This window comes from Culex pipiens, chromosome 3 (genome assembly GCF_016801865.2).
Source record: "Culex pipiens pallens isolate TS chromosome 3, TS_CPP_V2, whole genome shotgun sequence".
NCBI lineage: Eukaryota > Metazoa > Arthropoda > Insecta > Diptera > Culicidae > Culex > Culex pipiens.
The window spans coordinates 27,061,874-27,078,520 of record NC_068939.1 but is presented as its reverse complement, the minus strand read 5'-3'; the positions used below and the strand labels follow the sequence as shown (position 1 = coordinate 27,078,520).

The following is a 16,647-nucleotide window of genomic DNA, read 5'->3' as shown; positions in this document are numbered from 1 at the left end:
TGAGCTAGGGGTCAAATGGTAGCTCATGGTCATCAAGAGATCAGAATTCATCAGTTCGACGAACCGGGTTCAGTGTATCGGATCCGCCCGCAATTGGTCATCAGCTGTTACAACTTGTCGCTGAATGCTGCCAATTTACACATAGAACGTTCTGCAGTGTTCGTTGACGCAAAAGTTAGAATTTAGAAGGAGCGTTTTCAGCAGGGTGATCTGCTGTACGTTACTCAGCTGGTCTGGTTGGCGTTCCCCTGGAAGATAGAACACCAGCGCTTGAAACACGCGTGGCAAAAGCTAGACGACGGACATGACCGCGCATGTGTGTGTGGGTTCAACTTACACGCGATTGCTGCCTATATGAAGTACTAAACATACAGGATTTTCTCAAACCAAATTTATTTATATTCTTGGTTTTGTTTTATTCAACACTCTCCCTCAACGCGCTATGTATCACTTAAACCATATGCTTGATCAGCTGATTGATCTTTTCCTTGCGGTTGCCAAAGTCTCCGTCTTCGACGTAGTGGTTGTACTTGCGTAGTTGGTTGTACTTGCGCCATTCACCGGTCGGGGTGTTGAGGCTTGTACGCGGCACGCAGCTTCAGTCGATCACGAAGAAGTCCGTAGTTGGGATTCGGTTTTGTCGGTGCTTGACGAACTTAAGCAAGGGATAGCCCTAGGTGATGTCGGGGCGGTGATACGCAGCAAGTTCTTGGTGACTTTGTTCAGCTTGATAATGATACCACAGATACGCATGACGAAGGCAACCTTCGGCTCGCCCGGAATGTAGATGTTTCCGGCCTTCTTAACCTCGCGTGCCTTGTCCACCACTTCATGCTCCATCCGGGCATACTTCTTGGTGTACTTGGCCGCGCGCAGCAGGTTCTACCTAACGCGAAGTAGCTTGACGGCCTGCAGCTGGCGGCGCAGATTTTCCGGGTGGGCCAACAACTTAGCCTTCGTTGCCTTCAGCTTGGATTCTGGCACCGCCGGGAGTTTTAGGGATTCCTTGGAACGTAGACGATTGCCCGCTTCCAACACTTCGGTCACCGTGAAAGGCGGAAATTTCGTTCGGAATGTGCTGTCTTTGGAGGTGTGAGTTTAGCAATTGTTCACAGTAGGAAAATATCGAGGAACTTACCAACTAGCGGTACGATCAGCGTAACATCAAGAATGAAAGTCGGTCTGACAGCGGACGCAAAACACACGTAGTCCAAACTGATGAATGATGTCACTAAACTCCGCCAGCAACACTGCTGAGTGCAGTGAAACATCAGCAGGTAATTTCGCACCTGTACACAGGGTTGCCAGGTTGCCAGATAAATCTGGGAATGCCAGATTTTTCAAGTGTCAGCCAGAATAAAGATTCACCCTTCTCTGTGCCAGATATTGACAGATTTTGCCAGATTTTTCACTTAATGCCCATTTTGAACAACTTTTTGATTGAAATGAGTAAATTTTATTGAAAATCATAAAATTTAGAATGAGTATTTCTTAAAATAAATGTAAATTCAACATTTGTTAGGCCATAAAATAAGTTAAAACATCTGAATTCTACAAACTTTTGAATTAATTCATATCCTCCCTCATCTTCATCATTCAGAATTGTTAGATTTTCGTCAGCCAGATTTTTCCTGATTTATAATCGATACTTTGCCAGATTTTTCAAATTTTGACCTGGTAACCCTGCCTGTACAGCACCCGCGAACAAAAGCTGGAGACGGCAACTTCCGGATAAGTATCTTGTTCGAGTTATGCTTGTGTTGGGATTTAAAACTAGGCTACGGTTCCGTGCCGAACATAATGAGGCGATTTAAAAACCCCCGGTGGAGCACACCTCGACACTTCTGAGAAAAAATAAACAAACAGAAAATAATGATCACTCTCACTTTACAACCTGTTAAAACTCTCTCCAAATCACTCCACTCCTTCAAAAAAAAAAAATGACTTATCTATTTTATGAAGACTTACCTCCATCAATGAAAAATCGCATTTAAAAACAACAAAAAACTAAACCGTGCAAAACGACCTATATGCACAAATGTTATGATTTTTTATGCTGCCTTGTTGGTGTTATGCTCCCAAGTTTTTGGGTGGCGTATCTGTCAAATTCGAGAGAGTGCAGATAGGTTGAATTGAACTTCTCTCTTTTGCTTTGACAGCATTGAAACATTTCATGCTCTCTCCCAGCTGATGACTACACGTTGTGCGTGGATTGTACAAACATGAAGATTGTAAAATATTTATGTTTTAGAATTTTATTAAAAAACGACTTATACATGAGCAGTTCTCTACGGAATCGGTCTTTTTTCTTTAATTTTAATTTTTGTATTTTTTAATCCGGCTGAAACTTTTTTGGTGCCTTCGGTATGCCCAAAGAAGCCATTTTGCATCATTAGTTTGTCCATATAATTTTCCATACAAATTTTGCAGCTGTCCATACAAAAATGATGCATGAAAATTCAAAAATCTGTATCTTTTGAAGGAATTTTTTGATCGATTTGGTGTCTTCGGCAAAGTTGTAGGTATGAATACGGACTACAGGGGAAAAAAATGATACACGGTAAAAAAAAATTTGGTGATTTTTAATTTAACTTTTTGTCACTAAAACTTAATTTGCAAAAAAACACTATTTTTATTTTTTTTTATTTTTTTGGTATGTTTTAGAGGACATAAAATGCCAACTTTTCAGAAATTTCCAGAATGGGCAAAAAATCGTTGACCGAGTTATGATTTTTTGAATCAATACATATTTTTTCAAAAAATCGAAATTTTGGTCGCAAAAATTTTTCAACTTCATTTTTCGATGTAAAATCAAATTTGCAATCAAAAAGTACTTTAGTGAATTTTTGATAAAGTGCACCGTTTTCAAGTTATAACCATTTTTAGGTAACTTTTTTGAAAATAGTCGCAGTTTTTCATTTTTTAAAAATAGTGCCCATGTTTGCCCACTATTGAAAAAAATATTTTTGAACAGCTGAGAAAATTCTCTATATTTTGCTTTTTCGGACTTTGTTGATACGACCCTTTGTTGCTGAGATATTGCCATGCAAAGGTTAAAAAACAGGAAAATTGAAGTTTTCTAAGTCTCACCCAAACAACCCACCATTTTCTAATGTCGATAACTCAGCAACTATAGGTCCGATTTACAATGATGAAACATGAAACATTCGTGAAATTTTCCGATCTTTTCGAAAAAATTATTTTCAAAAATTTTAAATCAAGACTAACATTTCAAATGGGCGTAATATTGAATGTTTGGCCCTTTTGAAATGTTAGTCTTGATTTTAAATTTTTGAAAATAATTTTTTCGAAAAGATCGGAAAATTTCACGAATGTTTCATGTTTTAACAATGTAAATCGGACCTATAGTTGCTGAGATATCGACATTAGAAAATGGTGGGTTGTTTGGGTGAGACTTAGAAAACTTCAATTTTCCTGTTTTTTAACCTTTGCATGGCAATATCTCAGCAACTAAGGGTCGTATCAGCAAAGTCCCAAAAAGCAAAATATAGAGAATTTTCTCAGCTGTTCAAAAATATTTTTTTCAATAGTGGGCAAACATGGGCACTATTTTTAAAAAATGAAAAACTGCGACTATTTTCAAAAAAGTTACCTAAAAATGGTTATAACTTGAAAACGGTGCACTTTATCAAAAATTCACTAAAGTACTTTTTGATTGAAAATTCAATTTTACATCGAAAAATGAAGTTGAAAATTTTTTGCGACCAATATTTCGATTTTTTGAAAAAATCTGCATTGATTCAAAAAATCATAACTCGGTCAAAGATTTTTTGCCCATTCTGGAAATTTCTGAAAAGTTGGCATTTTATGTCCTCTAAAACATATCAAAAAATAAAAAAAAATAAAAATAGTGTTTTTTTGCAAATCAAGTTTTAGTGACAAAAAGTTAAATTAAAAATCACCAAAAATTTTTTTACCGTGTATCATTTTTTTTCAGTGTAGTCCATATCCATACCTACAACTTTGCCGAAGACACCAAATCGATCAAAAAATTCCTTCAAAAGATACAGATTTTTGAATTTTTACATATCATTTTTGTATGGACAGCTGCAAAATTTGTATGGAAAATTATATGGACAAACTAATGATGCAAAATGGCTTCTTTGGGCATACCGAAGGCACCAAAAAAGTTTCAGCCGGAATAAAAAATACAAAAAAAATCGAATGACCGAAATCTCAGAGAATTGCTCACATATTTTCAAATAAACTCAATAAACATGTACATAGGTCATTTTGATATGAGCGTATGTGCATCAGCATTAAAAAATTATATTAATGTTCCATAGGTTGATTTGCTACGGTTCTATGTGCACGTTTCACTCGATTGCACATAGGACTCCCGTGTGGTAAAACGACCTATATTTATTTGGTGTAGAATTTATTAAGAATGCTTTTAGGTTGTTTTGTATTTTATCAATAACTTTAAAAATAAAAGGCTTTGAAGAAATTGGATCAGCGGTGAGTGTAGTTTCCAGCTTGCAGAATGTAATGCAATAAATAACTCAGTTTGTTTACTTTTGTCGCATAGGACCTTTTGAAAATTTACTCTAGAAATAAGCTTGACTGATGGTATTTTTACTGATGATTCGATAAAACACATCATTATCCTCAACTTTGCTTTACTGCTTCTTAATTTATGTTGATTTTCGCAATAAAACTCATAATTTAAAAAAATCTCGTTATTAGGCCCTTTTAGCTTTCCAACTGCTGTTCATAATGGGCCCTTTCTAAATGCAATTTCGAAGAGAACTAAAAGGGCACTAAAGCGCTGTCACCGGATTGTTGTTTTGAATGATGTTTATGGGCCCTTTTGTTTAGTTAGAAATAATGAGGAATTCAGTGGAAATTTTGATAATTGGTGAAGTTTTGTGATTGAATGGTGTAGATAAGGTATGTAAAACATAAAAATTCTACAAAAGTGTACTGAACAGCATCCGCGGGACCGTATTAAATAGTGTATTTCGATGAAGTTTTTTTTTCTGCAGAAATGCTTGGTGAAAAGTAAAACAAACTTTGCTTTGAAGTGAATTAGTGATAAGAATGTATGAAAAGTTCAGTTTATAACACAAAAAGTTCCATAACTACGAAAAACTAACGAAAAACAAAAGGGCACATTTGAACTTTTATTTTGGGTTTGGAGTGAAAATTGTTATGTGCCCTTTTGTGTTTTTGATTTTTTCAATGGTAAATTGTTTGCTATCAATCTGATTCTTGGAGGGCATGTAGGGAGTGTACTAATGAGTGGAATAGTGGAATAATCCCGAATGTTTACGTTTTGGTTTTGTGCCCTAATGAAATGTTTGGCTCGATTTCTCTCTTTACACCCCACCGCATCGAGAAGGAGGAGAGAACAGAGGAGAGAGAAAAATCAAACGTCACGGAATCCCGTCAAAACGAGGGGGTTTGGAATAGATGCTATAAACGTCAAATTTTCACCATTTGCGCAAATCTAGAGAATTTGTTTTAAGGTTGTAGATGGTGAAAGACGTCTTTCACTTTTGGGGCAATTGGGTACTAAAGCCCTATGTCAATTTTTATGTACAACGGTAAAAAACACGATAAAAAACCATTTCTGATCACTTTTTTTCATTTTAATGCAAAATTTTTTTTTGACAAGACAACAATTTTTCGATGGATCAACTATGGTCCCCTTGGAACGAGCTGTCAAGTAGGACCTTTTCTGTCAAGAAGGAACGCGAGGTTAATTTTTCAAAATTGATTTAAAAATCCATTTTAAACTCTTCGTGGTCGTTCAAAGGGTCATTGTACTCAGAAAAATAAGCTTTATCGCTGTAAACAATAATATCAGCAATCTAAGCTTCATTTAAGGACCCAATTACTGTCAATGATGCCCAGTCAAATCAACCCGAATTCTGAAACGGAATCTAATTAGAATCGTATACAAATTCCGTTTCAAACGCAACAACCGGTTCGAACACGGAACCGGTTGTTGCGTTTGAAACGGAATTTGTATACGATTCTAATTAGATTCCGTTTCAGAATTCGGATTGAGTTAACTGGGTGGTTCTGAATTCAGTGTCCAGAAATAGTAAATTGAAATGAAAATATAATCACTATATGTAAAATGCTTTTACAAACAACACTGAGAAAAGCATTTTTTGATTGTAACATTCTGAATCAAGATTTGAATGTTTTTCTAAAACAAACATGACCGCTAAATGGCCGATCGGGAATGATGCCTATCAGAACCTTAAAAAGGTCCTATAAGGTCCTATAAGCTATGGGGCTCCTTAGCCGTATTGTTAAACTTACAATATTGGTGGATTTTTTGGAAACAATTCATCGCATAAATTTAATGGCACATGTCACGCTGCCATTTGGCGAAGAAGCTATCGAAGAAGTGTCAATCCCCACCAAACTTTTTACCGACATATGTCATGGCATTCTAAAATATTATAAAATTCTGAGATTCTAAAGGTCCTAAATACAAATTTTTGAAATCTAAAAATTTAATTATTTGAAATTATAAAAACTTAAAAATTTCAAAATTCATGCATTCAAAAATTCTAAATTGTAAACATTAATATTCAAATCAAAAAATCTTAACCTCTAAAAATACAGTACTTGATTATTCGGAGATTAGATTATTCAAAATTCAATTATCCAAAGGTTGCAGCTAATGCTGATCGCATCTTAGACCACACAATATTGTCGCTCTGGCAATAAATCGAAACGAACGATTTCCACTCTCGCCTTTTCTGTTGAGGGAAAATACGCAGTTCCAAAGTAAAGGGGTCAAGAAACAGCTTTACGAATAGCAGAACAAAGGAGAGGGAGCGATTTCTTGGGGCTTTCCTTCATCCTCTCTGGCTTGTTTACTCTGCCGCTGCTGCCCATTTAAAATTTCCCTTGACCGGTTCCATCCTAGAGACCCTAGATAGGGAGACTGGCCAGACATTGCAAAATCGATCTGGCAACGTATGTTTTGGGCTTACCAACACTGCCAAGTTTTGCTGGGCGTAAAGGCAAATGCTCGTTTGGATACGTCAAACCCGTGTCTGTTTGGATACGTCAAAATCACATCAATCAGTCTCCTAATTTAGGGTCTCTATTCCTTCCGAAGTGCATATACCGTTTAAATCCCTTTTCTTGGGAGGTGCGTATTGACCCTAAAGCGGTATACGCATTTCAGAAGGAACCGGTCAAGAAACTATCAAATGGGCAGATGCGGTCAAGAAAGTTGCACATTCTTTTCGTGACTCTCCCAAGAAAAGTTGACAGTTCGGTTTGAGAGCGTGTGACGGTGCGCGCGCTTGAGGTTCTTAAAAATATAAAGAGATACAATATTCAAAAATCAAAATGCTAAAAAAAAACATAATTTTAGGTGAAGTTATTTCTCTTTGTTCATACAATGATCATTTGATGTACTCTCCCCTAATTTTTAGTTAGTTTTAAGTTTTTTGTTTTGTTTGTTGTTTCGAACTTATTTATGTCTCTGTATACGATAAAAGGCTTGCCCTTACGTATGTTTAAAAAAAATAGAAATACAAAATTTCAACTGCAAATTTCAAAATAATTATTGAAAAACTACAAGAAAAAAAAAACAAATCGAAAAACAAAAATTCTAATATTTAAAAAAATCTAAAACTATAAAATTCTAAAGTTTTAACATTCTTGTATTATTTTTTTTTAAATTGGGTCCTAAAATGAAGTTTAAATTTGTGATATTATTGCTCATAACGATAAAGCTTATTTTTCTGAGTAAAATGTTCCTTTGAACGACCGCAAAGGATTTAAAATGGATTTTTAATTGAATTTAAAAAAATTAACTTCACGGTCCTTCTTGACAGAAAAGGTCCTACTCTCGGTCCTACTTGACAGCTCGTTCCAAGGAGACCATAGTTGATCCATGGAAAAAAAATTGTCTTGTCAATTTTTTTTTGCATTTAAGTGATCAGAAATGGTTTTTAACCGTGTTTTTTACCGTTGTACATAAAAAATTACATAGGGCTATAGTACCCAATTCTTGAATTCATACGTTTTGATTCATTGTTTTTAAAAATTTTAATTACAATTTCTTTAAAAAAAATCAAATCATCATTAAATTTTGGAATTTTGATGTTCTTAACATTCCAAATTTTGAAGTTTTGGACGTTTTCTTTTACATTCTAAGCTAAGTGATTGTAGATATGCCATTATCCTTTATAGCTTTTATGCTAAATCCACTTGCACCCACCGATTGCTGTCAAATTCGCAAAACACACACACGCCTGATAACAAGGTGGGTACAACTCGCGCGTTTCGTCAACAAAAACAAGTGCGTCGTCGTCAGTCAGCCTAATTTAGCGAGGTAAATTTCCGATTAAAAATTCTAATTCCGAACCTTTTGCTTGCCCCCCTCGTTGGCGGGATCGCATTTCCAACTGCATTCCCGATTAGCTTGCGAGTTTTGTTTGGAACGCGAGGCAAAATTCTTTGTTTATTGTCGCGCTTGACGACACGTTTGCGGGAAAGTTGCCAACCTTAATTACATAACACTAATCTCTCGCGGTGTGTGATTCAACAGTCTGGCGCTGGTTGAGCTCGTTGCCAATTTCCGATTGATCGGTGCCAAGACGGGGGGACTTGACTAACCGGAAATCCGTTTGTTTTTCTTTTTCTCGTTCAGATCATCATGAGTCTTCTCAAGTTGGCGAGTGGCGCCACGGCGGCTGCTCTGAAGAAGAGTTCGACGACCCAGCTGGTGGTTTCACGTGCCTCGTCCCACTTTGTGTACAGCCCGGATGCGAAGGCTCCGGTCGAGGGGCCAACCCAGAAGATGAACATGTTCCAGGCCATTAACAACGCGATGGACATCGCCATGGAGCGAGACACTTCGGCGCTGGTGTTTGGTGAGGACGTTGCTTTTGGAGGGGTTTTCCGATGCTCCATGGGCCTGCAGAAGAAGTACGGAAAGGATCGGGTGTTTAACACTCCGTTGTGCGAGCAAGGCATTGCTGGGTTTGCGATCGGGGTGGCCAACACGGGTGCGACGGCCATCGCCGAGATGCAGTTTGCCGATTACATTTTTCCGGCGTTCGATCAGATTGTCAATGAAGCGGCCAAGTATCGGTACCGCAGCGGAAATCTGTTCGATTGTGGGTCGCTAACGTTCCGCGCACCGTGCGGCGCCGTTGGACATGGTGCTTGCTATCACTCGCAATCTCCGGAGGCGTACTTTGCGCACACACCCGGCTTAAAGGTGGTCGTTCCGCGCGGTCCCAACAAGGCAAAGGGATTGCTGCTGGCTTGCATCAAGGAGAAAGATCCTTGCATCGTGTTTGAGCCTAAAACGCTGTACCGAGCGGCGGTGGAGGAGGTTCCGGTGGCCGCCTTTGAGTCTCCGCTGGGCAAGGCGGACATCCTGAGAACCGGCAGCGACGTCACGTTGATCGGATGGGGTACGCAGATTCACGTGCTGTCGGAGGTTGCCGATATGGCCAAGAAGCAGTACGGCGTGAACTGTGAGGTGATTGACCTGGTGTCGATTCTGCCGTGGGACAAGGACACCATTTGTAGTGTGAGTATAAAAACTTGTGTTTAAATAATCTAATTTATTCGTGCTCGTTTTTTTAACCCTCTACAACCTAACCCCGCCTTTAGACGGGCTTCGATCTAAAAAATCGCCAAAAATCAAACTTCCAACCGATTTTTGATCCTTAAAAAGCATTGGAAAGAAGAACTCTTAAAATTTTAGAAATTTTCAGGGTTGGAAGTTTAACTTGTTTTATGTGACTATGCCAATGTTTTTAAAAATGTCATTTTTTTAGGGGTCAACTTTGGCTGTGTTTTTTACTAACATTTCCTATATTTTCAGTAAAAAGAAGTATGCAGTAATTTTTGTAGTGTCCCAGACTATGCCTCTACGCATTTTTTTGCAATTTAAATGATGATGGTGCGATTCTATAGTAGAAAATGTGAAAAACATGCAAAAAATTGAAAAAGTGACTGTAAAAACATGAAAAAATTAGATAGGCGAAATGTAATTATATTAGGTGGTAGAGTAGGCCAAATACTACCAAAAACAATCATAAACTTAACAAGATAAATGCAAATTAAAATACTAAAAATGAAACAAGAAAAACATAAAACAAGAGAAGTAAAGTTTTTTGTAGAACAAAAGTTGCTCAAAATGACCTCCTGAACACGGGAAAAATAAATATTTTCGAAAAAAAAATTTGGGCAGTAGAGGGTTAAAATTAATTTGATACAAAACATCAAAATTTAATCCCTGTACACATGGAAAACTGGCCAACTAAATCTACCGCCGTGTGCACGCGGACCTGAATCTCCAACCCAATTCGGCCCAACTCGGTGGCCACGCTTGCATTCCAGCTGCTTTCACATCCACTTATAAGCATCTGCTGCAGAATTGTGGGAGGATCGTCACGTGGGATTTCCTTACATCGCTGATAGTGGTCTGCCAAAGCTGTCAGTGTTTTCACTATATTTTCAGCTAAATCACCAAAATTGGTCAAATCTAGCTTTTCCAGGTTTGATTGCAACTTCTGAAATTTATAATTATTTACTCACCTTTTTGTAAAAAAATAACGAAATTACTTACATCCAGACACTCAAAAACGGAAGATTTGGCGGTGGGCTGTGAATTAAAGTTTAATAAAAATCAGCTAAACTATAATTTCATAAAACTTACTTTAGCGCAAACTGCAACTGCAATGCTTATGATCAGGAACAACTTATTCATTTTCGAAAGTTTCACTTTTAACAATTTTGCCAACTAGAACCTTTTTATACCTATCCAAATCTTAAGTGGTCCTCAAGTTTGACCTCAAACTTCATAAGTACATTCGAATGCACTTATTTCAAACAAGCACAAATATCGTTGACCTTCCGCGGTTCTAACCATGCTCCCCCACACTCACCAACAGTCGGCGAAAAAGACGGGCCGCGTGCTGATCGCCCACGAGGCACCCCTCACGAGCGGATTTGGCGCCGAGCTGGCAGCGACCATCCAGGAGGAGTGCTTCCTCCATCTCGAGGCGCCGGTAGCACGCGTCACCGGCTGGGACACGCCCTTCCCGCACGTGTTCGAGCCGTTCTACATCCCGGACAAGTTCCGCTGTCTGGCCGGCGTGAAGAAGCTCATCGATTACTGAACCAGGCAAAACGGCATCCAAGGTCTTCCACGGTGTGTAGTTGTTGCTGCTAGATGAAGTGAGCAAAGTCACTCTAAAATTGAACGAAATGATAAACGAGAAACATGATGCATTTATTACAGTTAAGTATAGTTTTACGTTGATTAACGTACAGACGAACAGCATTTAATACAAAGCCCTTTACATATCAGAAAGATGGTCACAAGTCTGCGATTAAGATTCTCCAATGAAAAATTAAAGTGCCTTTAATGTTTTAATAGCAAAGTGTGTTCTAGATTTGTTTTTGATGACAATTCTTGAAAACAATCGAATTTCTAGTCTAAATTTAAAAAAAATATGCAAAAAGTATTACAAAATGGTTTGATTTTTGCTTATAACTTCAATATATATGAGAGAAGCTAGTAATATTTTTACAAATTCGGAAAGTACATTAAATTTCTCAGGAAACACTGAAAATCAGAAAGTTTGAGTCGACAAAATAAAGATATAGTGTAACGGGACATTCCTCTTTCCGACTGAGTTTTTCATAAAACCATTTTCTACAGTTGCTTCAATATTTTAAACGAACATTTTGCTTCCTAATTCCTAATCTCCTCAAAATCAATTTTTCATGCAAATTCAACTTTAATTTTTGTTTTTGAGTGCTCGTTTTTATTGAAATTCTTGTAAAATTTTCAAAAAGAGTTTTTTTTTTATAATTAATCTAACTAACATCAGAAGCAGTCAACTTTTTCGTTGTTATTTTCGATAGAAATGTCCCAATTTAACGCTTTATGTTTGAAATAATTCAGAATTGCATCTAGAAAAAAATTACCGGAATTTTTCCAGATGTTTATTGGGTACCTCGGATCTCAAGTTTTAGGTGTTCTACCTAGTTCCGAACGAAAAGAGGTATTATAGTTCCATTTGAAAAAAGCACAAACCAAAGAAAAACTGTTCAGATCGGGCTCAAATTCGTCGATTTTCATGCATTTTTAGAAAAATAATATAACCCTGCGCCATTTCAACGAATTTTAGCTTTCTTGGACGTAAATTTAAGGTGATTTGTTGAACCTTTAAGGAAAAATTGGCTAGAGTTTTAAAAATCTAGCCTAACATTTGAAAAAGTTGTATGAAAACTTAAAATAGCGTTTTGACGTCTCTAGTCCAAAGAGCCTACCTCTGAAAATATGTTTAGTGGATTCCTCGGGAAATTTATCGTAAGATAGTGGAAAAATAAAATTTGGGGTTTCTGACGCGCCGCGCTCGAAAACCGAAAAAAATGCGAAACGGGAAAAATCGTTCTATACTTTTTTGGGTACAAGTATAAGCAAAATACAAAAAATCAAGAAACTACAAATTTATTTTTTTTATTTGAATTTCAAAATGAATTAATTTTAGTAACAGGGTTGTTACGGACGGCGCGTTTCGCGCGGATAGCGCGGATTAGATGGCTAATTTTACTCAGGCGCGGATGGCATTTTTGATAAATAAATTAATTGAAAGAGATAGTATTACGTTCAAGTTATAAAGAAAAATATTATCAGGAATAAGGATAATTTGTTTTTTTTTTTTCGTTTAGTGCAAAAACTTTGATTTCTTGATGTTGTTACACACACAAAATTGAATTTAAATTTATAAATTCTCAAATTCTTAAAATATTCAATTTACCAATTCTTCAAGTCTTCAATTTTTAAATTCCTAAATTCCCAAATTCTTAATTTCTGGACCTTTAAAAAAAGAACGGTATTGTTGTTAAATTCAAGACTTTTCACACAATAAAGAACTGCAGAATTTTTATATCTTGATTCTTACCAGTTTTGTCACCATCTTAGATTACAGAAAATCTGATAACTTTGGAACATTTTTAGAGTTATATTTTAGGTTAGAGAAATTTAGAGAAGAAAATATTACAAATTTCGTGCTTCGATTTTTCTTAGTGACACTTTGGCAAGGATCATCGAGTACGAACTGTACATAAATTTTCGAATCCTTAGATTTATGAATTAGTTTTTTTATTTCATTTATGCTTTTTGTAAAAAAATGAATTTTATTTTTTTTTATTTTTATTTTTTTGATTCAGTTTCCGAAATTTCTTTTATTGATTACTACATTATTGTTATGGCTTTTTCCTCTGGTTTAGTTCATCCCAGTAGAAAAAAAAATTGTCCATTTAATTTTCGGATTTTCAAGATTCAGCGTTCTAAGATTCGGCCTCATGAGGCTATTCTGGATTTTCAATTATTTTTATTGATATTAAAACGTTTGTGAGTTTTGCGTTCCTTCTAACGGAGCCTCGGACGGAGCCCTCCAACATAAAACGAGTTTAATTTTGTTCTCAAGTACTCTCTTTTTTCTAATAAACAAAATTAAACATTGTTGTATGTTTGTTTTTTTTTGTTGTATGCGGATTTTTTTTCCGAATTCTCCGTAACAACCCTGTAAGTAATCTAATATTTTTTTATTTTTTTTATTTTTGTTCATTTCACCAATAAAAGCAGACGAACAAAAATCTCCGAAAAACGCATTAAAAAAATATACAAAGTAATTTGTCGTATTATCGACATTTTTATTTCTTTAGTTTATTTCGTTTTAGTTTTTAATTTAGTTGTTAGTTTTTAGTTTTAATGAAACATAAGGTCCTTATCATTTAAGAGCGAGTCCACGAACAGGGCATACCCCTTTGTATGGGACGTCGTTTGGACCTCACCAATCTGCCTGAAATTTTCAGGGGTTGTTCGTACATATAAAACTAGCATCTGGACAAAATATGAGCACTCTAGGTCAACGGGAAGTGGGGCAAATCGGGACACAAAGTTTAAAGGTTCAAAAACGTCAAAAATCTTAAAAAGGCTATAACTTAGGCAAAATTCAATTAAATTTCAAAATTCAAAATGCATCTGAAAGGGCTAAAAAAATGCAACAAAATGCAGGGTAGAGCATCCCAATTGGTTAAATCTAAAGGGAGTTATTGGCATTTTAGTGAAAAAATAGCATAATTTTCAAACTCAAATAAAAAAGTGTTCCATCCAGATATCAACTCGGTTCGACCTGCAGCTTGTAGGGGACATCTGGGACTACCATCTGAGACTAAGAACGCTTTGGGTAAGGCAGTTTAACATATTAAATAGACACTTTTACTTTTAGTGAAGTTTTTGGTTGTAAATTTTTGCTCGGGGGACCCCTTAGATCCCATTTTCTGGTGATAACTTTATCATATTCGTGTTCCTGAGACAATTTCACAATAAAAACATGCATAAAAATGTTTATTTTGATCCATTTTAACCCTTTAAAAAATGAAAGTTAAAAAAAATTATGAAGCTGCTTTTTTTCTGGTGTCATCTAGTATCCTTGGAAACGAGCTTGATTTTCAATAAATGTGAATCGAAGATTTTTTTAACTTTTATTTTTTAAAGGGTTAAAATGGATCAAAATAAACATTTTTATGCATGTTTTTATTGTGAAATTGTCTCAGGAACACGAATATGATAAAATTATCACCAGAAAATGGGATCTTGGGGTCCCCCGAGCAAAAATTTACAACCAAAAACTTCACTAAAAGTAAAAGTGTCTATTTAATATGTTAAACTGCCTTACCCAAAGCGTTCTCAGTCTCAGATGGTAGTCCCAGATGTCCCCTACAAGCTGCAGGTCGAACCGAGTTGATATCTGGATGGAACACATTTTTATTTGAGATTGAAAATTATGCTATTTTTTCACAAAAATGCCAATAACTCCCTTTAGATTTAACCAATCGGGATGTTCTACCCTGCATTTTGTTGCATTTTTTGAGCCCTTTCAGATGCATTTTGAATTTTAAAACTTAATTGAATTTTGCCTAAGTTATAGCCTTTTTAAGATTTTTGACGTTTTTGAACCTTTAAACTTTGTGTCCCGATTTGCCCCACTTCCCGTTGACCTAGGGTGCTCATATTTTGTCCAGATGCTAGTTTTATATGTACAAACAACCCCTGAAAATTTCAGGCAAATTGGTGAGGTCGATGCGAGATGGGTATGCTTTGCTCGTGGACTCGCTCTTAAGTCAATGTATACAAGAAATGTTGTACATTCGGTAAATTTATTGAAAAATAAAATACAAATATAAATATAATCGATTAGAATTTTGGGATTTTTAATTTGAATTTTGCAATGTCTAAATTTTTGAAATTTTGTTTCTTCTAATTTTTCCAATTTTGTTCATGTTTTGCTCTCATCAACTTAAGCAGACATCAAATGACATCTCCGAAACACGTACTTAAAAAAAAACTTTTATTTTATATTTTAGGGTTTTTGTTTTTTTATTATTTTGCAATGTTCAAATTTTAAATTATTTAAAAGCTTGACTTCTATTGATTAGGTCCTAAAACGAATGACATTGAGTGTATCCCTTTTTCGTTTGACGCTTTTTAGTTTGTGACGAACTGTCAGTTTTTACAAGGCGCTAACGCACACTATCAAAACAAACGTTTTGTACCGTCATCAGGGGTGACATTGGGTTTGGGAGGTGAGATTGGGTCATACAATGTCACCCCTGATGACGGTAGTGTGTGTGTGAACTCCGTGTAAAAGGGTTTGAAACAAAAAATACATTTTTGCAATTCCGTCATGAAACTACTTACTTTTCCTGTCATTCTTGAACGACGAAATAGCCTACCAAAAATGTACCAAAAATAACAGAATCGAATAGCAACACTTTTCAAAATAAATGCTGAAAAGTTCTACTTTTCAGCACCCATTTCAGTGCTGAAAAGTAGAACACTTTACAGCACTTGTTTCGAAAAGTAACACTTTTCAACATTTTTTTGATTTAATCGATTTATTGACAAAATAGATGAAACTTTGACTTAAAATTTCACTCAAAGGGTGTTTAGGGACCATCCATAAACCACGTGGACACTTTAGGGGGGGGGGGGGGGTAAGCGATTGTCCACGCTCCATACAAAAAAGATTTTTTTTTTGTATGGACAATTGTCCACGAAGGGGGGGGGGGGGGGGGTTGAGATTCCCAAAAAAGTGTCCACGTGGTTTATGGATAGTCCCATTATCGGAATTGCAAAAAATGTTGCATGGAACTCGTTGCAAAACTTGTTTTTTTCAGCACTCTTCGTATTTATCCAACTCGGTGAATCTCGTTGGATAAATGTACGACTCGTGCTGAAAAAATCCTCTTTTTGCAACTTGTTGCATAAACTACTATTTCTAAGGCTTTATAAATGGCCAAAAAATCACAATGTTAAATAAGATAACTGGAGCAACATTTGAAAGGGGCGGTACGACATTGCTCTTACGGCCTTTCGTCTTATTTAAACGCGTGTAATTAAAGGCCGTAAGAACAATGTCGTATCTTAGGTCGTACCTCGTGTCGTACCGCCCCTTTCAAATGTTGCTCTGGAAATGTGCACCATAGTTTTAACTCAGTGCAAAGCAGGCAGCACAGTCCTGTACAGACTTTTGCGGTAAACTTTACCCACCGCCTGTCAAAACCGTCGAAACCCCACTCCCGGCAACCCTGTTTGACACGCCAGCAAAA

At 36.3% G+C, this 16,647-nt stretch overlaps 2 protein-coding genes and 1 pseudogene across 2 annotated transcripts; 1 reads left to right on the top strand and 2 right to left on the bottom strand.

Moving 5' to 3' along the window:
- Positions 1-451: 451 nt before the first annotated feature.
- Positions 452-1,271, bottom strand: LOC120417423 (60S ribosomal protein L7-like; annotated as a pseudogene).
- Positions 1,272-8,197: 6,926 nt separating this feature from the next.
- Positions 8,198-11,402, top strand: LOC120417414 (2-oxoisovalerate dehydrogenase subunit beta, mitochondrial). Its single transcript, XM_039579457.2, has 3 exons — positions 8,198-8,332; positions 8,651-9,541; positions 10,911-11,402. Exons 2-3 carry the CDS (start codon positions 8,657-8,659, stop codon positions 11,136-11,138), a joined length of 1,113 nt encoding a protein of 370 aa, XP_039435391.1. The 5' UTR covers positions 8,198-8,332; positions 8,651-8,656; the 3' UTR covers positions 11,139-11,402.
- Positions 9,555-10,904, bottom strand: LOC128093496 (uncharacterized). The gene is made up of 3 exons (XM_052710481.1): positions 10,676-10,904; positions 10,586-10,621; positions 9,555-10,529 (listed from the first exon to the last, which is right to left on the bottom strand). Exons 1-3 carry the CDS (start codon positions 10,724-10,726, stop codon positions 10,239-10,241), a joined length of 378 nt encoding a protein of 125 aa, XP_052566441.1. The 5' UTR covers positions 10,727-10,904; the 3' UTR covers positions 9,555-10,238.
- Positions 11,403-16,647: the final 5,245 nt, after the last annotated feature.